The sequence below is a fragment of the Homalodisca vitripennis genome, chromosome 1 (assembly GCF_021130785.1).
Source record: "Homalodisca vitripennis isolate AUS2020 chromosome 1, UT_GWSS_2.1, whole genome shotgun sequence".
In the NCBI taxonomy this organism is placed as follows: Eukaryota; Metazoa; Arthropoda; class Insecta; order Hemiptera; family Cicadellidae; genus Homalodisca; species Homalodisca vitripennis.
In genome coordinates this window covers 172,452,921-172,480,559 of record NC_060207.1, presented here as the reverse complement: position 1 = coordinate 172,480,559, position 27,639 = coordinate 172,452,921, and the positions used below count along the sequence as shown (strand labels likewise).

The window sequence follows — 27,639 nt, the reverse complement described above, 5'->3', positions numbered from 1 at the left end:
TGAATATAAAATTTAACAAACAAATTTGCCTAAAAATGTGTTATTATATGTTGTAATGTTTAGATCCTCTACCGTGTATGGTGAACCCTTGATGGAAAAACATGAGGAAGCTAACTACGATTCATTGAGAGACATAAACCTAGACTGCAGTTTGCTTCCACCACAGCCTGATGCGACTACGTAAGTTGTCAGGTTAATTTTTGGAAATGGACTATGGTAGGCCAGATAACATTTATTCTATTTATAAAGGGTGTTCATTTGAAAACTTTAAACTTGTATTAAAAGACTTATAGCCCAAGTACCAAAATTCTGTAAACGGGAGTGTATAGTACTAATTGGGGAAACAAAAAAAAATATTTTCAAAATGGGGTGCTCACCCCCATGCCCCCTGACCCAAAGCCAAAATTTTGAAATGGCAACTAATACCTTGTGACACCATTGAAGTTCATAAAAAATGCTGTATTTTGGTAAAGAACAAATTCAAATTGGCCAAGCCGTTTGGTATCAGCAGCCAATAATGTAATTTCTTACACAACAATTATTAGTCTACAAACTACTGAACTACTGTTAATAACACAACAGAAATGGTACATGGCCCTTTGTAAGAAAGGGCCATGCGGCCCTAACTTTGCCTGTATAAGTAAAGAATATTTCATTTCATTTCATTATCTTGTCAAATTAATACAGCGTGTATAGGGATTTACATCATAAATAAAAGACTATTTACAAAGACTATTACCAGGACTATTTACCCTATGCTTTATAAATATTTTATTGTGAAGAACCTTTTTTTCATATATAGTAGGTTCAGTGCCGTTATTGTACATCTTCCATCAGTATTAAATTATTGATTGTAATTAAAATAATTATTTATAATTATATACATATTTTGATTATTATTTGTGAACAAAATGTACAACTAATTTTATAAATATAGTCTGAATTTTTCATTAATTATGAAACCTTAATCACTAGAAAATTATCTTACTACTTCTCCTACCTGTTACTTCTTCTATCTGTTATCTTTACTCAAAATAACAGATATTATGACATGTTTACTTGTATGAATAAATATCTGAAATTTACCACTATAAAGTAAGTTATATAACAATCACAACAGGCTTTTTATTCTTTACGGTATTGGTATTACTTAAAAATTGACTGTTTAGAAGAATTAGTTTTAAAAGTAATTAGTACCATCTGTTTGATGTTATGGTAAAGATTGATATCAAACTATTGGCAATATTGTTATTCTGCTTTTATACCATTAGCTGAATTGTTATTGTGCTATTGTAACATTGGCTGAATCGTTATTCTGCTACTATACCAATGACCGTATTATTCAAGTGACTTCTTACATGATGCTCACTTCAATAGCAATTTAATTTAGTTTTGAAGCATTTGAAAGTTTACTAAAATATCTATATCCAGAGTATTTTATATGAAATGCTGCTAAGTTTTAATTATTAGATATAAAGTAAAAAGTTTAAAGTAAACCATATATTTTTTAGAAACAGCATTAGAAATAACAACCAGCAAGCTCATATGTTGGACAGTACTTTCCAAAAAATGAACCAATTACAAGAGCAATTTTCCAAAGAAATGGCAGACTTTGTAGCAGCTCAGAAGTTAAATACATTGAAAAACCTTCCCGTATCTTCGTATAACAAGAATTATGATAATCAACCTGGACAGTTTGACATAAATCATCAAAATAAGGCTTTAAATGATGGTGCTTTTAGTGCTCCGTCCAGTTCTACAGTAGCAAATGCTCCAGATGACCAAAATAATGGTTATGCCAATGGCAACGGAAAAAGTGAATATGTTACTAAAGACTTTCAGTTCCTGGTACCATCACTCCCTTTAAAAACGTCTAGCAGAAATAACTTGGACAAAAAATTGAAGAGGGATTCTGTGGGAATGAGTACAAATATACCAAAATATAAAGACATGGGTGGAATGATACCCACCTCCGGAGGTCATAAGACGGATGCTTCAAGCTCAAAAATGGATTATTTGTCTGACTTGCCTGAAAAGCTGTCCGAGATTTCAAAGGGATATGGAAGGCCGGATGTTGAAAGTGACAGAATCAGTGTGTCCAGTTCAAATTCATCTCTTGGGATATTGCCACCTGACGCCTTAGAAGGTAAACTTAATTTAATAATTACCATAGTAAATGTAATGGTATTTTTTTGTACAACTGAATGGATTGTTTTAAATACTTTGTAATTAAAGTTTTTCAGAAGAAAACAAATTTTAAACAGTAAAGATTAATGTAACAACAAAATCAAATAGTATAATTTTCATTTAAATAAAGAAAGTATTTAGAAATATTGTTTAGTGCTACTCTGTAGAACGTTAATGTTTTCTATTCATTGTATCACATTAAAAAATATATAATACAGAGTACTTATAATTCAAGGCAGAGGTATGTAGTTAATAATAAAATAAAAATCAAACAATATTATAATGAAACAATAAACATGTTCAAATAATGTTTTAACTTTAGATAGTTAAAGAATTTAAGTAATCAGATACATTACAGTAATCAATATATACATATCTATGCCATAAAAACTGTACATTAACATATATTCAATGACAGAAATTATTAACTGTAAATAGATTATTAAACCGTTTAATCCTTTGTGATAAGATTTGCATGTAAAAGAGTTTTTATTATTGTTGGAAAGTGAAATGAATCATCAGTATATCTCAAATTAGACCTTTAAGAGGTTAAAGTTTGCCAATTTTTTAACTTAGCAAAATAGTTTGAACAAATAAAAGTTTATAATATTATTTATACATGAAACTTTTAGAATTGTGTATATTTTGAATAATTATCATAAAAAAGAACATGGGTTTATTTTGACTGTATATCTCTAATAAATCCTTTTTGTGAACAAAATATATTTAATTAATTATTGAAACAAGAAACAATTCTAATATTCTTCATAAACAATTAAGGGATTAATCTCCTCAGGAATATTATTTAAAATAATTTTGAAAATACACTTTGTACGGCTACAGGTTTGTACGGCTTAATTTAATCTTTCCCATTGCTTTCGAGTACAGGGACTACTTAAGAAGTTATAATCCCTGGAAATTTAAATCCTAGAAGAAAAAATCCAGTCTCAAAATATTTATTAATGATTATAGCAAGTGTTTTGGTGATGATGTGCATACTCATAGAATGGAATTTAATCCACATTACACTTCTCTTAGAACTAACTTTAAGAATAATTTCCTTAACTTCTTTGTCATCAGTAGGCCACAAATCTGCGCTGACCTGAATCTATTCTGGATGGTGCAGGCCTTTGGGCAGTGTGGACTTTACCTTAGTCTCATGATCATGTTTAGAGTAATTAGCTATATTATTATGTATTTTAAATTAACATAATGTATAGTATAATATAGTTTTGTATAGTTTAATGTATTATACATTTTATTTCTTGATGTTGTCTATAGCAATGTAAAATTGACAAATGACTAAAAAAAAAAATCAAAGTCTTCAACCGACACAGCCTGATTTAAATTCTGGTGCATCGTAACTTGCACTCTTGGTATAGATAATCTTATAATTTCTTTAACAAAATAATTGTTTAAAATATTTGCTTCATTACTTAGGTGAATGAAGCAAATATGTGAATATGAGTTTATCCTTATTTAATTTAATTTAATTGATTATATGTCCTTATTAGTCAGATGTTTATACTATGGATTACCACTAGTATTAGTGTATTGGAATATTTTTGGTGTTGCCCCAGGGATGGATGACAACCCTCTCACTGATATCAGCTTCCAGGACAAGTTGGATCTCAGTCAGCGATTGGCTGAACAACTCAATCTGGACACCAGCAACATAAGTGAGTTCTACAAATAAAAACAGTTTTTTTTTATTCTTAACCCTCCCTATTTTTAACTCTGGTTATTTAGTCATTGAATATCTCTTATTTTGTGCCTGATTTGTTCAATTCCTGGAGTTAAAATGTTTACAGCAAAGTTAATTCTATTTTATTTACTAAATAGAAATAACATTTTATTTTATGTAAAATCAATTACTATAATTGAAGCGATAGCATAGAACATAAAAAATACAGTACAGTAAATAGAAACAAAGAAAGTTCTAATTAAAACATGTTTGCCACTAAAAACATGATTTTCTAAAACAGATTTACAGAACTAACCTATAGACGACATTTTGCATAAAGCCAACATCATTTCTATATAAGCAACATCGAGTTCGATGACGGTTCATGAACGGTCCCACCTTAAAATTTAGCTGAACGTTAGCAAACATTTTTGCATAGGTATTATGGGTAACAATGATGGCAAGAACAAAAACACAGAATAAATAAATTAGCAAACTTTAGTACAATCGTATGACATTTTAACATGTGATATATGGTAACATGTAGCCTAATGAAATGAGCTATAGGCTTAAAATTTTGCATTCAACCTCAGTGAAGCTTTTGTAAATTAGTGTCTATGATGTGTTTGTATTTAATTATTGTAAATTTCCTGTATATGATATAAGGTTTAGTTTTAGAGAAGGCTTGATAGCCCTAACTCTGCATTTTCAATAAAGGCATTCTGTATGTAATTGGCTGGACGTTTTATCCTGACAATAGCTGGTGAACAAAATCTGTTTGTATACACAATGTGTCGAGTTGACCTAGAGTGTTTAAATTTTATATGAAAATCTACCCATAATACATTTACATCACTGTAGATAATGGCAAACATCTGTCTATTGGGAGAATCAAATCAATTTCTATCTGCGAAAAAGTGTCTCTGGTTACATTTGTTTTGTGAGTAGCCATGTTGGCATCAAAGTAAACACAGAATAAAAAAAAAATAGCAAACAGAGTATATTGTGAAGATTATATGGTATTTTTCAGCAACTTATCAACACATGTGATGTAGTTACTTTGTTGGATTAGTTGGTTTCATACAAATCTTGAACATTTTAGGAAACTGTACATCTATTTGTATGTGGCCTTCTATTTAAACGATACCTTTCGAACAAGTTAAATTAAAGGGTTAAAATTTAGTTTGAAACTCCATTTCTACTACACCTTTAATTTTAAATTGATACTGCTAAACATTGGTCCAATAGGAGTTGCTCTTTGGGGATGTCTCCCATGCTGACATTCTGCTGACATTAAAATCTGACATGCATTTAACCCTGTTTAATTTCATTCACAGGATCAAAAATATGACCATTTCCCCTCTTACTATATCCGCATATCAATATTAAAATTAAATGATTTGAGAAGAATTCGAATTTTGAATGTGTTATATTCCATTCTTAAAAGTGGGTTTCCACAATGTTTTATCAACGATTTCAAATTTATTTGTAACAACAGAAGCGCAAGAAATACTCGCACTGGATCGTCTATGCTGTAGATTCTATGTCATATAACAGCAATATTTAAAAAGTCCTTCATTGTTACCGCATGCAGAACTTGGAATTCCACAATGGGTTGGTTAATATCCTTGAATTTCTTCATGTTGTCTGAGTGGACAGCTTGTTATTGTACCAGTTGCATCTCCATACTTCACTACCAATCACCCAATTAAATTATTCAAAAGTTGTTGTGTTATTTGTGTGGTTCAAGTTTGAAATGTTTACCTTATAAAGTTATTAGTAAAAAATAATATAATATATGATTGTAGAGGGGATGAGCCTAGATATCAGTCAGCTGGCAGGTGCCAGCCTGAGGCAAGCTCTCTCTGGACGAGGAGTAGAAGACAAGGAGAATCGAAGGGTGAGCAGCTTGTCTGCCCAAGGTTACTCATCTGACAGCTCTTCGGATCAGAGCCACAACAACACGGCCCGGGAGTTTACCCGTCTCTCCAGTACGTCACACAAGTTCATTGTATTTACTAAGATTAGTCATAGATTGGCAGGCCTGAGCAGTGGCTAAATATTATTAGCTGCATGCAGACCTGTAGACCTTTTTAGTATATATGTAAAATGTATTGTGGTACATATATATTACTTTTTACATTTATACTGGAAGTGCCTTCAGGCCTTTGTGTAAATGTAATGTCCGTCTATTATAAAATAGACGGACATTACATTTGCTGTAGAATTGTTGATTTTTGCTTTATTGTTATTACATTGCGCTATGGTCACTTAAGTAAACATAAATATAATAAATATAAATGTGTAAATTTGATAATTTAAAAAAAGGGAAAAGATCATCTTAAATTTAAACCGTATGTTAGCCCATTTTAAAATTAGCTAAAGTGCGATTTTAACATTTCTTGATTTAGTTAGATTTGTAATAGGATTAAAATTGAGCTCAAAATGATTAATTAACTTTAAGTGAAATTTTCAAGCTTTTTTTGTTATCCTCTTCAGATCCAAGCTGTTATTAAAATTAAAATTTTGAAACAATACTGGATTTGGGTTGTAAAAAAATACTAAAAAACAACAACAAACTTTGGTTTTTGGATTTCTTTATTGCAAATACAAAAAAAAATCGATGTCACCTATAAGGTGACATTGGGGCTCAGTTATACAAAGTTTAACATTCAAAAGGTACATCATTCCTTACAGTTTTCATGGAACATCTTGAAACACACTTTACATGTAACACACCAAAATCTGCACTTTTTGATTGTTACAACCAGGAAATCTACATCTGGACAGTTTTGAATTAGCAGGAATTTCCGGGAGATGAAGTACCGCAGTAGTGCGTAGAGCGTCACTGAGAAGGGGTATGGTCTTCCTTCTATTCCTCACTTCTTCTTCTTCCAAAGGATGTTCTTCAGGTGCTTCCCTGTCATCCTCTACAGGTACATCTGGATTGTGCACAGAATTCATTAGTGCGTATCCAACTTCCACCTTGAAGTCCAGGAAATCTAACTTGTCTCGTCCTTGGAGTTCCATCGTCTTTGTCTTGCCTCCGTGTTTGAATCCATAAAAAAAATGTCCAATGAAAAAAGTCAATAAAATGGAGAACTGTTCTTACAGTCCATCTCTTTGTTTTAGCTGAAATACGATAGTAGGCTGTCATACGATCAAGTAGGTCCAACCTCCCCCCCATGTTCGTGTTATAAAGTCTAACCACACATGGTCTTTGAACATTTATGTAAGTTTTTGTGACTTTACACCATCTGGTCACACGATCTTCTGGTTGAATGCCATGCACATTGGAAACCATTATTACAGGCCTACTATCTAGCCATTTCACAATAGAAACCTGTCCGTCATCTCTCACAAGTTGGACAGCCTCTGCCTTGCCTACGAAGGTCTGCATCAGTCCCAAGGTCACATTCATGTGGTATTCTACAGTTCTGTAAGGTACCTGTACCATGTAGGCCTCGAATATGAGCTCATTAAGAAGGGTTGTTGATGTAAAGTACCTGTCCATGTAAATGTAAAAATCCTTCAGGTAAAGTTTCGGATTGTATCTCCTTTACCTTGATACAAAAAGAAATCCAGAACCAATCCATCAGGAGCAGTTGCAACAAAGTTCTTCAACCCAAGTGGATTAGGCTTACCTCTCACATACTGGCGCATTTCACCCATGTTGCCATGGAAAAGTATCGTCTGCTCATCTATCGATACATGTTTGGCTCCTAGGATTTTGAAGGCAAGCGTGTCTTACGAAATTTATCATAGGAGCAACTTTCCAAAACTTGTTTGAGGATTTTTCCTCCTCAGTGACATTGGACATAGTTTCTGACAGTCAGATTGTTACGAATGAGGAAAAAACATTAGTTCTCGTCATTGCATCTGCAACTTGTGCTACTCTGGTTTTGCGTGCCCAATACATTGGGGGATTCTAGGATACTTCATGTGAGACATAATGATGTTGGCTCCAAAGAATTGTTTTAGCATTGCAGAAGTGACAACTACATTCTTTGTAGTAGTTGAAAGTATTCGTTGGGATGTTGCCAGAGCCATGTCATTAAACAAAGATTGTGGTACATACCTGTAGAATGTGTCAAGGGGAGAGACAATCTTTGAAGATTGAATGATTCATCAATTTCAGGAGCAGCTGGTAGAGGTGAAAATACGTTGCTCATATTCCATGTATAACAACTCGAGGGTGCAGGTTGTGGTTCAGGAGGTGGACTGGGTGCAGGTTGTTGAACTGGCATTGTCCACTTCCTCTTCTGAGGACTGGTCATCTTCAGGATGTCGTTCTAACACAGCAATTGGAGCAAATGTCGGATCTGCATCCTCATCATCTGAGAATCCATCAACCTCAGACAGATCCCCATCCAAAATTTCATTGACGTAGTTATCAAATAGATCTGAAAAAAACACAGATTTGTTAGATTTGTTGTCTAAGTTATGAGATTTTTATACAACTGTTAAATAAGGTTTGAGCTAAACAAATACCAACATCTGCTATTTTAACCATATATTTGTTGGTAAAAATGTTTATTTATTATTAAAAACTGAAATTAATTACAGAAAAATAAATCAAGAAATTTTGCAAAATTGTAAATTTTTAGCAATGTTATATTCCGCAAACTGGAGAGTCCCATTGTCACCTCTAGGTGACAAAAAACATTAAAACATGGCTAGGTTAGGTCAGAAACGAAATAAACTGAAAAACACTGATTTGGTGTGAATGTAGAACTATTGGACAGGACTCTAAATTTGTTCCAAAGGTCTAAATACAATTATTTATTATTGTACAAAATAATTACCTTCAGAAAACGTAGGAAGTCTGCAAAGTCTGTCATGGCTCCATTTTGTGAAGTCATGGGCACTAAGCAAGCAGCAGGATAACAATGGTAGATGTTCCAGCATGTGGTGCAATTTAGTAGGAAACAAAGTAAATATGGTAGTAGCACTGAGCTCACTCTGTCGATAATGCAGATTTAAAAAAAAGTTGTCACCTATAGGTGACGCAGGGTCTTGATTAAATCACATTTCGAGATCCCATGGTGGTTGAGTTGTAATAAAACTGTATGGCAGCCTCTGCGTTGTTTTTAGATATTGTTTAAAACAACTGTATCAATTAGTACGTTAACATATCACCAATTTACGATGCCTCATAAGAGATAGTTAAATAAAAATGCATTATCCAGTGGATTTTTGCATTATAAATCATGGTTACCTCTATTACAACTGCAATAAAATAAAAATTTTAAATTATATGCTTTAAATAATTTTATTACTTGAAGATCATACAAGCATTGTGTATTTTTCTTTGTACTAGTACTGTTACTATAATTAGGCTTGTATAACTTTTAACATGAATTCCTGTTGTTAAGAAAATTACTAACTATATTTAAAGTATTTCGCTTCCCTATTGAATGATTTTGAAATATTAAATATTATCAGGTGGATCGGAAGTTCCAGACAAAGAAAACTTTTCGTTTACGAAGAAATTACCTTTAAGCGAAAGAAATTCTTTGTCCTCAAGAGACTCTTTTACCTCCAAACTAACAAAGAGGTAAGGTTATTTTCATTATTTACTTTAATAATGACATTAATAAAAACTGTAGTGTCAATGGGTAGCCTGCAATGGTTACTTTTAATTGTAATCTTAGTTAGAATCCCAGTTCACATTAAATAAATAAAGTACTGATTTTGTATATGATATACTTTATTTACAGTTCCTGTTTCTGTTGATCCATCTATAATTTTAAATTTTTTCTCTAAGGAGGACTTTAATTCATGAGATGTCTGTCGAAAACATGGAATCCACTGTAAAATTTCAGACACTATGTTTTGTTTTTCAGATCAAATGAAGTTTGTTTATTCAGTTTTTAAAGTTGATATATTAGTTGTTTCATTTCTCTAGAAAAGGATTCTCAAACCACTCCATTTATGTCTTGGCTTAAGTCAGTGGATTTGAGATTCTGTCTCATTTCTATAATTTTTAAGAAAAGATTTGTTATAAAAACATTCAAAGTAGTTTTTAATGGAATTATTTAAATCAATAAACGAACAGATGGAAGGTTTGAATTTGTTTTGGTCTTATAGAGTACATTCCTATAGTAAGGACTTAAATAAATATTTGCAGGTCTGAATGAAGTACAATACAGTACATGCAGCACCATATACTGGCCATTTCTGGAAATGCTGCTATTGTTTTTTTGATCTATTGGAAGTGTGCACTGTTATTTGATTTCTCACTGCAATAGAATCTGCAGGTGCAAAATCCTTCTGGAGTCAAACCTATTGTATGGGCTTTACAGTAATGAGTAAATTATAGGTTTAGCAATGTGTCAAGACTTTTAAAATGGCTGCACTAATGTGTATAATGTGGGATGGAGTGGCAGTCCCAGTAATGAGAATAAAATAAAATGAAACCAGATCGTTTTATTGCAGTCAATAATATACTTTGCACAAATAATATACTTAATTATTAAATCTAAAATGTTTTTATTCATTAAACATCAAGGCCACTTTCCAACTTCATTCTCCATTCATTCTATACCAATTACACCCACTTTCCAGTGCTGGAGTCAGTTTCCTCATCATGTGGACTCCCAGTTAAATGCCATAAACTTACCAAAAATGTAAAAAGCGTTTGACACTAGACAGAGTTTGTTATGATTTTTTAACACTTTGGGCATTGAGGCATTTTTTAATTGAGTTTGGTAATCTGTTTATAAAATGAACACCTGTCTGTGAAGGTAAATGTTCATAAACCACCATTCTGTGCATTCCCGAACAGTAGTTATCTCTGCCTCTTGTCTCAGTATTCATGTATGTCTCGTCCTCTGATTAAGGCACATTTAGACAAACAATTTAAGGTTGTTTCTAAGATGTAGAGACATGGCAAAGTCAACAGTTGCAAATTTTTTAACACTGTCCTGGACAACTCTCTGAAGTTCAAATTGACAATAATGTGAATTGATTTTTTTGTAATTTGAAAACTATCATAAAATTTTTTTTCCACAGGCTTCCCACAGTACGATTCCATATGAAAGGTGGGGATAAATTAAGCCGTAGTATGTTGAAATCAAGTCCTGACTAGGGCAGCGTTTTGCTAAAGATATTAATACAAACTCCTGAGGATAATTTGGCACAAACATGATCTAAGTGTTTTTCCACGTCAACCCTTTATCAAGGTGCATTCCAAGGAACTTTAAGAATATACTTCCTACAATAATGTCTCTGCGACCATAACTGCAGGACCACTTTCAGTGTCTATAGAGCGCATTGAAAAGTTTAGGACATTTGATTTTGATGAGTTTATTTGAAGATTGAGGCTATTGAAATGTTGGACAGAATTGTTAAGGCCAACAAAGGCCTGTAATTCCAAATTTTGTTTTGAGCTTCTTCTAAAACATGAGGTCATAAGCATACTGCTCTAGTTCTTTATTCAGTATTGATGATTCAATTACATTGACATATATATCAGGAAAAGAGTTGGACTGAATATTGATGGATGACCTCTCTTCTATGGTTTAAATATGAACTAATCACTAAAAGCGGCCGCTCTTCAGATGCCGTGATATTCTAATTTGTCAAGCAGTGTTTTGTGGTCAGCATAGTCAAATGTTTTAGAAAGGTTCAGAAACACACTTAATGATGACATTGCTCTTGTATTGAATTAATAAGTGCTATGTGATGCTATGAAGTGGGGATAGTATGTAAATAAATAAATAATAATGTTATTGTCATTAAGTTTTTCATTCAAGCAATAGACAAAATCAAATTACCTATTTTAATTATATTATATTATATTTTAATTATAACTTAGAACAAAGTCAGCATGCAATACAATTCAGAAAATCTAAAAAAAAAAACTCTAAAAGACAGACAAAATAATTTAGACCAACTGTGGTAACTACAGCAAAAGGTCAATCTATAATTTAATCTAACATAACAAACATCTTATAAAATATCACATAGACAGTTCTTTGGATTGAAAGAATTCCTGAATAGAATAAAATAGTACATGAACTAAAAGCCATACAACTTATTCTTGAATAAAGCTATAGGTAGTTCTGCAATTTCTGAAGGGAGTTTGTTGAACATTTTCACACCTAGTACCTTATAACTTTTTTGAGATTTTGACAGTCTACAAAAAGGTGTATCAATAGATTTATTATTCCTTGTATTATAAACGTGGGTGTCCTTTTGTAATTCATGTGTGGACAAATTACTTTTTGTAAATTGTAGATGATTAGTTGTTTGTAGATGGTTTATATATTTAATACTTTTAGTCTATCATCTTTAGGATAGTTTAGTAGGCTTATGGGTGGATATCCAAGAAAGAGCCAGGGAATAGCATCTAACCAATGTATTGATTTGCTGAAGAATAAAAACTCATTTGACTTTTCAAACTGTTTGTGGTTCAGTGTATTAAAAACTGCTAACGCCTTTGTGATGACATTTAGCAGAATCTTAAACATTAGAATAGGCTGGTATAAATCACTTCTGCCATACCATCAATATTTCTACTAATATTTCTGGTGACAATTTAAGATTGGGAGCTTTGCGTTATGTATGGCCAAAAGACAAGAACTGCATCTCTTGAGATCCCGTGATTTTGATGGAAAATACAATGAAGATTCAAATTCTTTATTGCAAGAACATCTTCACAATGTATAGCAGTGTCAGAAACAAATTCAGCATAAACAAACATCTATGGTATACATTGCCTAGGCCTAACACAAGTGTAATTCCAATTACAGCAAAATAAATATTGATGTCATATGGGCTGATATTTATCAATAATTTTTAACGTTTTTCTTAAAACAGTTATTTTCAAGAGATTTAAGATGAGAAGGAAGAGAGTTATAGAGTTTAATGCCTGTTTCAGAGAAACAATTCACAGTGGTTTTAAAACTACATTGAGATATTCCAAGAAAATTAGAGTTTCTAGTCATATGGTTATAAACAAATCTATTTGTTGGTATTGCATGTACATTTCTTTGTGTATAAAATAGAGAATCTAAAATATACATTGCAGGTACTGTAAGAATACCATACTTCTTAAAAAAAGGTTTACAGTGAGTCCTTATGTTTACATTAGCTAAAATCGTGGTTGTATGTTTTTGTAAAATTAACAGTTTTTTGTGTGTTACACTCATTGCCCCATATAATAATTCCATAAGATAAGCAACTATGAAGGTAGGCATAATAGGCAGTAATGAGGATGTCTGTAATTACAATATATCTTTTCCTAATTAATATTAAAATACTCTTAGACACTTTATTGCATAACATTTCAACGTGTCTATCCCATTTGATGTTACTCTTAAGAATGACTCCTAAGACATTAACATAGTCAACGTTCTGTTGGGTAGGTTTTAAAATAAATTCTGGGGGAGTCTGGGTTATCTTTATTAAGACAAAGTGGATAGGCAGCTGATCAGTCCTCGATAGTGACACTAATATTACAAAGGACATCAGTAGCAAATTAATATTGTACTAAATAAAATAATAAAAAGCAATGTACACATTAACGTGACTAATTGTTACTTTAGTACTGTTGTTGCATTAGCCGTTCTAGCCCATGTGGGGCCATTTTCTGTTTTGTTATGAATACATGTTTTGGATTTTGTTTAGTTTAATATAATTGATATATTTAATGTTTTTTAATTTACTTCTTTTTCGTAGCCTTTATTTTACTACTGGGATGCTGTGTGATAGAGTTGAGTTGTAAACACAGTTCCAGGTTGAGTGTATCCTCTACCTCTAATCCGTGGGGTGACATGAGCAAGGTGAGCATAGCAAGTGATATGTTTGACACGGAGGAGGATGCGGAGACCAGACTGCGCAAGGACGAGGCTGCATGGCGTGGAGAGTTGGGACGTGACAGTATCCGCTCTCTATCAGGCATCTATGGTGATGGTGATATCTCCATAAGGTACAACTCTTAGTAAATTTGTCCGTATTTTTGTAGATTAAGTTTGTGTGATATAGATTCCAAATGATAGAGGTTGGAGAGTAAAATATTCCTAATATATTGATTTTGAAAATAGGTAAAAGCCCAGATAATCCTTTCTACTGGCACTTGTTGTGTATTCTACACGTTATGTATGTCCTCCATTGGAATTTTCAGTGTATCCTCTCCTCTCATGCTTTTTGTCATAAATTTACTCTAGTGCATAATATGAATGATTCAGATTTGAAAAAGAGAAAAATATTTATTTGAAAAAAAAAAAAAAAAAAAAAAAAAAAAAAAAAAAAAAAAAACAAGTAAATAGTTGGTTTGGACCAAGCTGCATAAAATTATATAAATATTTTCACATGATAATCAACTTTTGTGGAAAAACTGAATTGCTACATATTTCCAACCTGATCTCTATTTATCGCTCAAATAATGTAATTTTAATGTATATTAAAATATTTATTAATTAATTTTTAAATAGTGATATGTTGTTCGTAGAACTCAGGGAGAGAAATTGTCCATCAGCAGTTTTCTGCGGAGTGGGAGTGGGCCACTCGGCTGTTTGGAGAAGGCTGAAGATGCGCAACGTCCCACCTTCGGTTTGCCAGTGGTCAGTCCCCAGAAGAAGCCTAAGGCCCGTCCAATCCTGCCTCCTCCAGAAGGTAGTCGTGGTTCTATCCAAGTAGTTTAACATTTTATGATGTACTTATTCACTTTTTACCTTTGGTAAATGTAAATTATATTGAAGGTTGAGGAACAGATCAACCATAATTTTTTGTTATATGTTTTTAGAAATGATTGCCTTTTTCTAAGTGTTAAATTACAGCACTTACAGACAACACTCTATTATAGGTCCCTATATTTGTTTTGACAGTAAATGCTAAATTTACAAATTAAGCTATTTGGTTGTAGTAATTTTCGAAGTACACAATGTATTGTATGTACTCACCTTGCTTAAGCCTAACTCAACATATTTTGTTAAATCAAATTTTGGTTATAAATATGCGAAATTATGGCTATAATATTCTTGAATTATACTTCTTCACAACTTTAACATGTTCTTCTATGTATATTTTTTATCCATTTGGAGGTTTAGAGGAGGGTATGCTACATAATTCAGCAGTGTAGCATTTTAATTGGAGGTTTGTCAGTTTGTTAAAAATGTTAATATGATTATTATTTAACTGTACACTGTGTACAAATTTGACACACCTGTAAGTATGAGGGGTATTAGAAAAATAAGGTTCCCGTGATTTTTTAAAATAGACAGCTCTATATTTCTACTTAGTGTTATACATCAATTTAAAACTTAAAAGTTAAGCTATTTTTTCACCGTTTCTGTCCAAACACTTTTGTGGACGATGCTCCAACTTTTCTATCCCCATGTTGTAGAATTCTGCCGCCAATCTTTTGAGGAATCGAGTAACCTCTTCCTTGACTTCATCATCGGTACTGAAGCGTTGACCACCCAAGTGTTCCTTTAATTTTGGGAATAAGTGATAATCACTTGGGGCTAGGTCAGGGCTGTAGGGGGGATGGGGCACAATAGTCCAGGAAAAATTTGTCAGCAGTTCTTGAGTTTGACGTGAGACATGAGGTCGAGCGTTTCATGGAGAAGCCTCACACCACTGGACAATCTTCCTCTCGGGCGGTTCTGGATCGCGCGTCTCAGTTTTCTTAATGTGTCGGAATATCTGTCAGAGTTTACTGTTGTTCCATGAGGCAAAAAGTCGATCAAAAGCATGCCCTTCCTGTCCCAAAAGACGGTTGTCATGACAGGCTGTCCACTTCGGTTTTCATCGTGAATTTCCATGCGGCCTTTACTGAATTCTCTACATCATTTCCGAACGTGTTGAACAGATATGCAGTTTTCCCCATGACGAATTTCAATAGGTGAAATCTGTTTTGCATTTAAAAAACGTATCACAGCACGAATTTCGCATCTGGCGGTAACAACGATAGGGAGCTCCATCTTCGAAGGTAGCTAGGGCGGCACTGTTGGACATAGCAAGGCGTGAGTGGTATGGATAGAGAGAGGGACAGCTGATGGGTAAGACAGTGTTGCCTGATTTCTTCCAACATCTTGGCGGCATAGGGAACCTTATTTTTCTAATACCCCTCGTATATATCCTCAAACTTACTTAAGAAGTGTATCATGTTAGTTTCACAAATACATGACAGTAATGGAGATTTATGTTATCAGACAAGCTGACTTTTTGTGTGGATCAAGTTCCAACCAAGGACACAACAGTAGAAGTGGAGAAAGATCCGTGGAATGTGGAGTCACTGGTGGAACAGTTCTCTATGGTACATGGAGACAGGGAGAGTGATGTGTCTGTACCCAGTCTGTCATGTATTGGCGAACTGCTATCGGAGATGAAAGAAGGACTCACTCCGAAGGACATCATGGACAGACTTATGAGTGAGTGAACTTAAATTATAACTTTGGTGGAATAAAATAATTTCAGCTTTATTCAGGTGCACCATTCGACTGCTTTATAGAAGTTTACTAAAGTAATGAAAAAGGGCACAAAATTTGAATCTTAGTTCTTCTTAAACTTATGTGGCTATTATCATAACTAAGATCTAAATTCTTAACTGTGTTCGCAAAGTGTCAGTGTGGTGTGAACCGGAATACAATATATGTTGGAAAGTTTGAAAATACTTTTTATGACATATGAGTGGCAAAGTTATTATATGAGTGTTTTGTTGGGTTATTTTTCAATAACTGGTAAACAAAATTTTAATTACTATTCGTAAGATATAACATCTGTTTAGCCAAAGTTAAATGAAGAGAAATATTGTGGCATTATTTTATTCTTTTGAACAAAATGTTTACTTATACGTAAACTTAAAGTTGGGACCTACACAGAGTGCTTAGTGAAGCAAATATGGCTTAGTCCTAGTTTTGTTAATGTAGTGATAAAACAATTTGCCAAATAGTTTACTTTTATTGTAAAGAAACTTGTATTTTCATTTTAATTTTTCTAGTTGCTATCATACTTATGAAACTTTTTTATATTGCTATTTTTACTAACTGTCTAAGCGTAATTTGTTAATAAATTTTATCTAAAAGGAATTGCTTTTATGCAATTTTATTGCATACTTTCAACAGTAAACATGTAAAATCGCTTAATAGATTAAGTTTATTATGAATTTCCTTTTAACTCTTTGAGTACCAGTTGAAAATTATTCTTTTTTGTCTGAGGAATACCGAAGACTTTTACTCAGAGATTACCGAAGAATATGCACAACTCATTTTAGGCTGTTGTGCAGTATTTTAAATTTTTGCCTGTATATTTTATATGTTTACATATTTTACATTAACTCCCCCTTTTTCTTAAAAATGAAAGATAAAAAAATCTGTAACAGTAAACTTGGATTATTTTAATAAAATTTATGTAAAACTTGAAAGTAATGATAAAATGTCTTTGCCTGAAATAAAAATACATTTTTTCTTCTTTGAGTAGGAATGATATTGTTTACAACAATTCTATATGCAAAATGTTTTGTTTCACTAAATACTACAAATAAAACTGTCTATATATACCGGTATATATACACACTGGGTGTTCACAAAAGGTGTGTTGACTTTTTAAGAGAAGTAGGTTTCTTAGATCTTCATATATATATATATATATATATATATATATATATATATATATATATATATATATAAAATCATTATATACATATATAAACATTTTGTTGATCGAGTAAATAAGGCAAACTTAACTGTAGCACTGTAAATACATTAGACCAGAAGTGAATTTAAACGCCCGGAAGTAGACACTTTTTGACCGATTGTTGACACTTCTCAGTCCTAAGTAGTTAAATATATTGCCTTCGTCAAAACAACGTGGTATACTCAACTATGGTGGAAATATATTAGACCAAATGTAGGTCACAAGACATGGATATAAGCGGTTTTTAATCTAAGTAGTTTTTGAAACCTATGTATTCATTTTCTTGATGAGAGAAACAAGACAAACTCAGATGTGGCATTGGATATATAATTCGTTTGAACCAGAGTGCTCTTATACATGCCAAACTTGATATAAGAGTTAGTTAACCTCTGGTTGTCTAACCAAGAAAACTGAAATATATGAACCTGATAAGTGATTTGACAAAGTAGGCTATATATATATATATATATATATATATATATATATATATATATATATATACTATATATAGTTGTAGTAATATCTATTACAACATGTTTTTGAAAAATTAGTTTTAGTTATTTAGTTTATAAAATTAAAAAAATTTAATTCTTGTTAAATAGTCCTTCCATTTGAATTGATTTTTTATTTTTAAAGTTTGAAATTTTTTACTGTTTTGTTTTCTTTTGATTAGATGCTTCAAAAAAGGTATCAAGCAAAACCAGGAACAACAAAAGTCAATTGTTAACAAGTTCAGTTATTAACCTGGATAGTACTTCACTGTCTCATTGCGGTGATCACCAGAAGTTGAAAACTATTCCCTCATTCGTTGATGGTAAGTTTTTGTACTAAAAATATAGATAATGTTATTGTAGATGTTATGGTTGGCTACACACGCACACTTCTTGTTGTGGTATCAATTGTTATCCCTTTACCCTCATAAAAGTATTTTAAAAATTATTTTCAGCTCAGCTGGCCATAACTATTTCTGTGTCAGCGTACTAGTTGCACTTGCAAAACATAAGATAATAAAATAACACATCAAATTTGTTTGTAATAGTAAAGACAAAAAAATGGAAAACGGGTGTTTTGGGCCTGGTACACTTATTAAAAACTACACTGATATTCTCAAAATTCCATTCAAACCAACCACTTTTAAAGTGGGCCTCCCTGCCAGCTTTTTCCACAGACAAGTGACCCTCATACATACAGACTGTAAAAATCCCTAACGTCAGGTGCGGGAATTGAACCCGTGACTCCAAGACCAACTCCCACATCTGAGAGTAGCGCCTTAGACCTCACAGACATCCTGACAAGTCAAGATGTTTTGGGTATGCAAAACTCATGATTTCACCCAAAAGCACTCACTCAATTATCGCTTTGGCAGCGCTCTAATGAGTCATGATCATTACTGATGCTTAAAAGAGCTACATTTCTCTTGACAGTATTTGTAGAAATACCTCTCAAGCATATCTAAAATTTGTTCAATATTCATAAACAATATTTTAATATATGTGTGTTTTGTTAAGAACTAAATTGTGATAGAAAGGTCCAAATAGAGATTGCTATTGATACAAGAGGAACGGTATAAAATTTAGGATGATAAGGTCAAAATTAAAATAGTATCTAACATTTTTACATTTTATTATGGATAATTAAGATGGCGTTGGGAAAATCATGGAATAAACTCATTTGTAAGACTGAGTACAGTAATACAGTTATTATTGATATAGTTACATATAAGTTTCTTGAATTGGTTGGTAAGATTTTCATTGCATTTTATTGGGTCCTTTGGTACTCTAGTATCAGTTCATTACTATCCAGAAAATTTATATCAGGATCTGTATATTCAGCATTCTGTATGTTGAGTGTGATACTCTACTCCCTTTTGTTAAGTAATGTCTAATGTATATGTTGCACTCAGAGTGAATAATTGATGTTGATTGTCCAGGAGAGAAAAGTTTCTGCCGAGGGTATGAGTCGGACCGCAGCACTCGCTACAGTTCCAGCTTCTGTTCCCGTCTGTCCCTGGATGAGGGTCCCCCGGCCATGGCTCTCCGTAATGGACCTGTCCCCAATGTAGAAACCATCACTATAAATGACAGTGTTGACCCATCAGTCTGCAACATTACTGGTACTTTAAGTGTATTAAAGTATAACTTTAATTGTTACTGTCCTAAAAGTACATTTTATGGTAGTGATATAAAACATTAAAAAATGTATTTTATAATTATATTTCTTAAATTTTTAAAATGTTTAAAAAGTCCTTTAAAACTTTTAATGTATGTATAAATAGGTTATAACAGGAGTTAAACTGTGTTTACACTGGCAAGAAGTTGTGCAAGTTTTGTAGACAGTAAAAATTGTAGTCTAAATGGAAGCAACAGGTCTCGTGATCATTGTCGGGCAGGTGTACCTTAAATGTTTCATTTAAATGCTTACTCCGAGACATTTTTGATTTTTTACAGACTTCGGTGGTGAAGAAGAAGAAGCATATGTTTGTGTGCTGACACCTGAATCTATGGACTTTGACATTTTCAATGACTTCAACAGGGAACAGCATTATACCATCAATAAGGCCTGCTATGTGGATGGCCAGAGGCGGGACGCTGCTGCCCTGATACACATACCTGTCAGTAGGATGACATTACAACCAGGGGAGAAGAGGGTTGTCTCTGTAAGTGCACTTGGCAGTCCATGCAATTATGAGTCCTCTGTTAGTGAAATCGGCATTCCTGGATCATTAGATTCCTTTTCGCCAAAGAAATTTCTTGTGAATTGTGTTCTGTGTATAGAGAAGACATTATCAGCTATACTGTAGTTAAAAATGATGGATCTTTTTATGAAGGATGAATTAATATTTATGATGAATAGCGAAGTGGCTCATGTGTTTTGGTCACATCTTGAACAAATTAATCACAAGGTTAGGGAAAATCAAAGGTTCACAATACTAGATCTTTCACAGCTTTTTCCACAGATATAAAAAACTCTAGTATGTACTCTCGTTGATAATTGTAACTGAGAAACTGATAGCCAAAGTAAACAAACTTTACTGTATGTGTTAGTTTTTATATTAAAATTGTGCCCGATGGGTACCCAAATTCTTGACTGATGAACTCAAAACAAGGATAATGGGGTTAGCTGTTATAATTTTGCATCTGGTACCATAAAAAAGGTGACACATTTTCTTAACTTGAAACGTGAGTTTCTTATCTCAATGTTAAACAGAAAAGACCGACCAATGGAGTAGATTGACTCCTGTTCACCACAAAAACTCAGCTGTGAAAATCACCATCTTAAACTATTTGTTAGGTAGAATTTAATTCAATAGGTATCGAAAATCTTATACCTAGTTACATATGAGCTTAAATGTAAGTAGTAACTATGTTGAAATATAGTGAGTTTTCTTTCAAAGCTTATAATACAAAAATGTAAAAATTACATGTATTGTTTTTATTTATTGAATTGACTTACTTTTCAAATTACTCTTGTGAAACATAGACAATATTACCAAAATTATTGGTAACCTTTGAGTATATGCACAGTTTGAACAGCAATAGAATTATCAAAAGGGAACTAGCGCATCAGAAATAAAATATGTTTCATAATATCAATTTTTTTTTAAAGTAAATTTCATTAAATTTTGTGTTATTCTTCTAAACACAGGTTTTGTGATGTTGATAAATATAGCACCTCTGTATTAACATAGTGACTTTTCTTGCCCTAATACTCACGCTTATATCACAGTAAAACTTAACAAATGAAAACAATTTTCTATAATAAATTACATAGAGAAATAAAAATACAGACTATCAAAGAAAAACTAAAATCATTTTCTCATTGATAAGGCTCTTTATAGTTTTAATGAACTGTAAATGATGATAATTTCGTTGCTGTTAACATAAACTAGTTTTATTAATGTATTCAATCAGTTACTGTGTTTGTTTTCATGTTTTACATAATTATCAAACTTATTCAGTGTTTATTTAAATGTAGGTGAATAATGTGATATCATTCAGTGTGCAAATTATATTGGTGTATTAAGAAATTTAGAATTGAATTAAACCTACTAAAATATTGGCTCTGCATTTTTATTTTGACACTATTGTGTTGTAGGTAACAGTTGCAGCTCTGATCGGAGAAACGATTAAGATCAAGGTGGAAGTGACGAGATTTGATCCGGTGACTCAGGAGAGGGAGGTTAACAATGTGTTTGGCAAAATTGTGGCAGAGATTCCTAAGGTATGTGGATTCCGTATAGTGATATTGTGTGCCAGTTCAGTCATATAGTGAACTTTTATAAAAAATAACCAATTGTGTGGTTTCACAGAGTGCAAACTTCTGCTTGCAGTCCCCAATGTCAAGTGGATAAAGAGACCCAGTAAGAACTCTGGAGTTGAATAGCTTCTTAACTTTTCTGTGTTTGATTATAAAGTCATAAATCTCCAGTGCTGTTATCAATAATGGTCCCATTTGCTGTCATGGGTCGGTTCATGATAGATCATGCTTGCTAATAGTTAATGTGCATTAGAAAATACAGAGAACGGTTTGCTGAAACAGTGCGTAAGCTCCAATCGATTTTCGCTTAAAACAGTGCACCAAATGTCATCTGTCTGAAGATTTATTACAGAATTAAAAGAATCTGATTTAGTGTTGGACTTAAAAAGAGTAGTGCATAGTTCATAAAGCACAGCAGGTCAGACCCTTGAAAATAATGTGAGGACAATCCTAGTACATCGATTTGTTAGCATAGTTAGGGGTTAAGCTTCATTCAGAGCAAATTGCTAACTAGTCAAATACTTTTAATTATTCCATTACAAAATTCAGTTTGCACAAGAGATCAAGTAAAACGGCTTGATTCTTTAAATCAATGCAGGAGACACAATTGATTTGCTGCACGGATGGTGCCGGATGGCACGGATGCAGTAAATGTAATTTGAAGAAAATGGTAAACGTAACTGACATGATCTAACACCCTGTTACTACTTTCTCTGAGACTATTTGGTCACTGTTATAAATATATAGTGCACAGACTATTCAAGCCCTCAAGGAGGAAATTTATTGTGTTTTTAATTATATTCAGGTGCAAATATGTGAGAATGTGATAAACACTTTGTCAGAAAAGTTAGAGCTTGCCAGCAAGTTGTGGGTTGGCACTTCTCAGACATAATATTTTATAAGGCAGAATACTGTACTTATTTTATTCTATAAATTTTACATGGAAATATATGGTTTGTAAGCATTTTAAAAGGAACCTACTCTGAGTATAGCAAAAACCAGTGTGTCACTTAAATCTGGGCAAACTAATGGATGTCCAGGAATGGCACATCACTAACCGCAAATGTCATTGTGGGGTGCAAAGGTTGATTGATAGGTCTAGTCTACTGCGGGAGATGACTGTTGGAGTTAGTGGGACTCTCCAAATGTTAAGGGCTGTTGCTAGCTTAGACATAAGGGCACAAGAGCATCCATCCCCCCTGGTTTGACTGGAGAGGCTGGTTCAAAGCTGGCTTCTCCCCATCTTCCGAGGAGACATGACTGAGATCAATGCCCTAAATCCTTCTCCATGGATCTTAACAGGAAGGGTCCCTACCACCAACCTTGTCCATCCACAATATCCTGTCACTCCGAAGCAGCGCAATGGTTCTTTTAGGACTATGTGTAATTTCTAAGCTTCTTGTCTTAACCCTTTGGACGCCAACGTCCGGTTGATCGGACCGTCGAAGTCCGGGCGAAAAGCGCCAAACGTCCGATCGATTAGCCGTTCGAGAGAAAAACATCTTTTAAAAGTTATTTTTTTAACTAGCAAAGTCTGTTTAAACTGTTTAGGACTATTTTAGAAGTAAAATAAGACTATCTGTAATCAATTTTAATGTTGTTAGTACTAATGACCTTGACACAGCTGTTTGTTTATAGTAGTCTGTTTCATCCGAGAAATGCGCTAGTGTCTATCTTTATCATTCTGACGTGTACCTGCCTGTCTCTTTGTGATCGCTTCTGTCCTCTGTTTGAGAGGTTAGGTGTTCTCTGATATTCGTAAACTTTTTAGTTGTGCAAGATGAGTCGTTCACCGTTGAGTGACAACACAATCCAAAACATTATTGTAGAGGATGTTTCTTAGTGGTAGTGAGGTAAATAATGTGCGTAACAGTTCGTCGTCTGAAGCAAGTGAAAGTGAAGCTGATGATACTGATTTGGATCCTACATTTATTCCTATTGCCAGCACAAGCACCAGCTGTCGATGGAATTTAGCTAAAAACAGGTCTATAAATAGGTCAGTAATCTTCTTCGTCCGAGGATGAAGATCAAATTGCACCCAGCTCAAGCTACGACAAAGCCGCCGCTACGTGGCCGAGCCCGCCGCCCAGCACATGTTTCAAGTAGTGAGTCTGATAGTGATAATGGTGAATGGGAAAATATAGTAAAGAACAATGACCCTGGTCATAATCATTCTTTTGTTTTCAATGAAATTCCCGGCTGTAGACACTGTCCTCCTCGAAATTCTCCTTCCATTTCTTATTTTGATCTTTTTTTTCCCTATGTCCTTTTTTGAACATATTAGTGACCTACACAAATATGTATGCTAGAAATTTTATTCAGCAAAACATCCATAAACTAGGAAATCACAATAGAAGTCGATCTTGGAGGCCTGTGAGCTTTGTTGAGATAAAAGCTTTCCTAGCTGTTATGATAAACATGGGTTTGAATAAATAGCCTACGATTGAGTTGTATTGGAATACGAAGTCTTCCCAGCATTCTCCCTGGTTCGCCAAAATGTTTTCTAGAAATAGATTTGAATCTATTTTGAAATTTTTCCACATGGTAGATACCCGGTCATTACCTTTACCAAAAGAGCCCGGATATGACCCTTGTGCTAGATTTGCTCCTCTTATTGACCACGCGAACAATGTTTTCAAACGGTACTATAGGCCAAATAAACAATTGTCTATTGACGAAAGTTTAGTGGGTACTAAAAATCACACGCAGCTGCTACAGTATATGCCCAACAAGCACCACCATAAATGGGGGGTGAAGTTGTGGTTGCTATGCGACAGTGTAACACATTATTGTTTAACTTTTTTCTGCTACAAAGGTAAAAGGGACACTGATAGAAATAATGAAGGAATAAACAAGGGACTTGGTTACACTGTTGTGATGAGATTATTAGAAATTGGGAAACTATTTGAACAAAGGGTTTCACGTATTCGTAGACAATTTTTTTACCTCATTTCCTCTGGCCAAGGATTTTGTATTCAAAACTGACTCATCTGACAGGTACTTTACGAATAAACAGAAAAGGAATACCCCCTGTCCTCAAAGTAGGAGAAACCAAATATTGTCGCAAAAGAAATATGCTTTTAGTTGCCAGCCGATTGAAAAAGTCTCAAAAAAAAAAAACAAGTACTGCTCTTGTCAACAAATGCTGAGGCCAAAAATGAATTAAAATCTAAGAAAAAAGGAAATAAAGTGTTTATTACTAGTAAGCCATCTATCATACGTGAATATAACTCCTTTATGGGCGGCGTAGACACTTCAGACCAGATGCTATACTCTTATTTGAATGAACGTCGTACACTCAAATATTGGCTAAAGGTGACATTTCACATTTTTGGACGGATGATTTTTAAACTTATATATCTTATATAAAAACAACACAGACAATCCTGTATCAAGGCTCGATTTTACAATTGCACTGGTTGAAAGGACTTGCAGCCGAGTGGCTCGGTGACCAAGCGCCAGTTCAAGTGCAAGCGCGCGGGTGATGAACCGCTTGACAAATTGCCCAATTCCAAGGAACGAAATTGTTCTGTGTGCAGTAGACTAAGTACAGTTCAAGGTGGAAAAAGAAGAAAAACAAGATATTTTTGCACAAAATGTAAAAAAAAGTGTCCACCCATTGTGTTTTTCCCTAAAGACACATGTTAGAAGTGACGGAGACAAATGTATATATATTTGTAAATAATTATTTTTATTTTTTTGACAAAGATTTTTCTTACTTTTTTGAAGAAAATCTATGATAATAGACTTTATAGTAGTGAGAAGATGGTCTCATTTTTATACTATGTAAGTATGTACAAACGTATTTCCTACTGTAAAATTAATTCTAGTTATAGTAAATTTTTTCTAATATTAACACTAATTAAAAATATTTGTTGTGAAACTATTTTTCAACTTTCAATTCTGAGTTTTTGTGAGCAGTCTTAGATATAATATCTGTAACAAATAAAAATATCACCGATAGCTTAAAAATATTTTTTTTTTTTAACCAATATTTTGGCCTGAAGTGAAATTTTTATGTAAATAAATGTTTTGGTTAGGCATTACCACATCATAAACAATGTAGTTCCATTCTAAATGCTATTTATAATAACACTATTCGAAAGCGCATATAATTTCCTACAAAATAAAAAAAAAACATTCAGTTAACATAAAAACTAAAGGATAATACAGAGCAAAGCATAATAGGTTACAAAAACGTCAAAAACAGGGCTGGTGGTTTTGGCTAGTACAGTTGATTCGGGCGCTAGCGTGATGGGTAGGGCGGCAGCCTTGGGCGTTTGGCGTCCAAAGGGTTAAGAGAACAAAAAAATTTTAAACCCTATAGGACACAATTTAGGAGAAATTACTATAGGTCTTGATCATCACAAATTAGTTCCACCGTAACCATTTTTATAAAATTCTATTTTATTTTATAGAGAATAGGTTTGTTAATTTGTATTAAATCTATTTTTTGCTAAGATCGAATCCACAGATGAATGTAAGCTGTGTTTTTAGATAACAACAATAAAGGTATTTAAAATTAAATTGAAAATAAAGTAGGTATATACTTGTAAGTTTTGGAAAATCCAATTACATTTGAAGCAGATATAGTGTTTTTTTTATAACTATTACTTTTATACAGTAAAATAAATGCAGTGTTGATTATGTTGACCAGATCTCTTTGTTGCACCCTCTGTCTGTGGACATGAAACCAGTGGCGGATGAGAGGCTTAAGTACCAAGGAATGATGGTGTTACGGAACAATGGACGTTCTGTTGTACCGGTCAAATTGTCTCTAGTCCAGGTATAATAATTTATTCATTCAAATATAGGGTGTTTTACAACTCTTTGGTTTATGTCTTCAGAGGGACATATTAAGCGGCCCTACACACGTTCAAATCGGCTTGTCAATTCGATGTGAACAAGCCGAACTGACAAGCCGAATTGACTGTGTGTACGCAAAAGTTTGTTCAAACGATGTGAGCTCAAGCCAGAAATTTGAACTGATGGCATGATGGAAATTCATCATTTCGTCTTGACACATCGGCTTGACGGCAAGCCGAACTGATCGTGTGTATGGGAGCGTCAGTTCAGTTCCTCAAATCAACTGTCTGCGCATGCGCACCAGTGACAGGCGTCTGTTTAGCAACTGTCCCGCGTGTTTGCTGCTGTGTCCGTAGTCAGTGAAATTTATAGCCCTTTTCCAAGTGACAGCAGACTTTGAAAAAGTAGTTTTTTTTATTTACATTACACTGTGTTGTCAGTGCAATGAATTCTTGGAGTAAGGATTTCCTTCTTCAGTTCATAGAGTTGTTTAGGGGAAAAGAATGTTTCTTCGTTCATCCCGCAAATAATTATGCTAATCTTTGGGGTGAAACCGAAGTTCTTTTAAAAGGTTAACAACGGGAGTACTAGGCTCGTTTTAAAAGCCAGTCTTTAGTCCACTGATTCTGCTTGAGTTGACGCTTTATTCTTTTCACAATTACACAAGCCACTGCACCATATATTAGTAATAACTCATCGTCCGAAAACATTATTTAACTTGCAATTTCCGAAACACAAGCACAACAAAATTTTGGAGTTAACTAACCAGATCGAACTGACAAGCCAAACTGAACGTGTGTATGTGATTGCTGCGTCAGTTAGAATTGACAAGCCGAACTGACAAGCCAAACTGACAAACCGAATTGAACGTGTGTAGCGGCCTTTAATTAAAAATATGTCAAAAACAAATGATTTTATTTGGGTTTACTATTTTACATGGCTGTTTGTCTAAAAACTAACTTAAGGCAAAATATAAAAAAAATGTCTTATTTTCTTTCAAAATGTTGAGATTTGTTTGGTCAAACTGCACATAGCTCTATGTTATAGAAACATATTTTCAA

At 33.4% G+C, this 27,639-nt stretch overlaps 1 protein-coding gene across 1 annotated transcript in view; it reads left to right on the top strand.

The window, feature by feature from the left end:
- Positions 1 to 27,639, top strand: part of LOC124352736 — a 70,908-nt gene that overhangs the window by 3,652 nt on the left and 39,617 nt on the right. Inside the window, exons 3-15 of the mRNA XM_046802375.1 lie at positions 64 to 180; positions 1,512 to 2,146; positions 3,768 to 3,866; positions 5,680 to 5,862; positions 9,317 to 9,428; positions 13,608 to 13,805; positions 14,328 to 14,491; positions 16,033 to 16,251; positions 18,189 to 18,329; positions 19,446 to 19,628; positions 19,963 to 20,171; positions 21,611 to 21,736; positions 26,430 to 26,558. Of these exons, the coding sequence (XP_046658331.1) occupies positions 64 to 180; positions 1,512 to 2,146; positions 3,768 to 3,866; positions 5,680 to 5,862; positions 9,317 to 9,428; positions 13,608 to 13,805; positions 14,328 to 14,491; positions 16,033 to 16,251; positions 18,189 to 18,329; positions 19,446 to 19,628; positions 19,963 to 20,171; positions 21,611 to 21,736; positions 26,430 to 26,558 (2,515 nt within the window). The remainder of the gene's footprint in view (positions 1 to 63; positions 181 to 1,511; positions 2,147 to 3,767; positions 3,867 to 5,679; positions 5,863 to 9,316; positions 9,429 to 13,607; positions 13,806 to 14,327; positions 14,492 to 16,032; positions 16,252 to 18,188; positions 18,330 to 19,445; positions 19,629 to 19,962; positions 20,172 to 21,610; positions 21,737 to 26,429; positions 26,559 to 27,639) is intronic.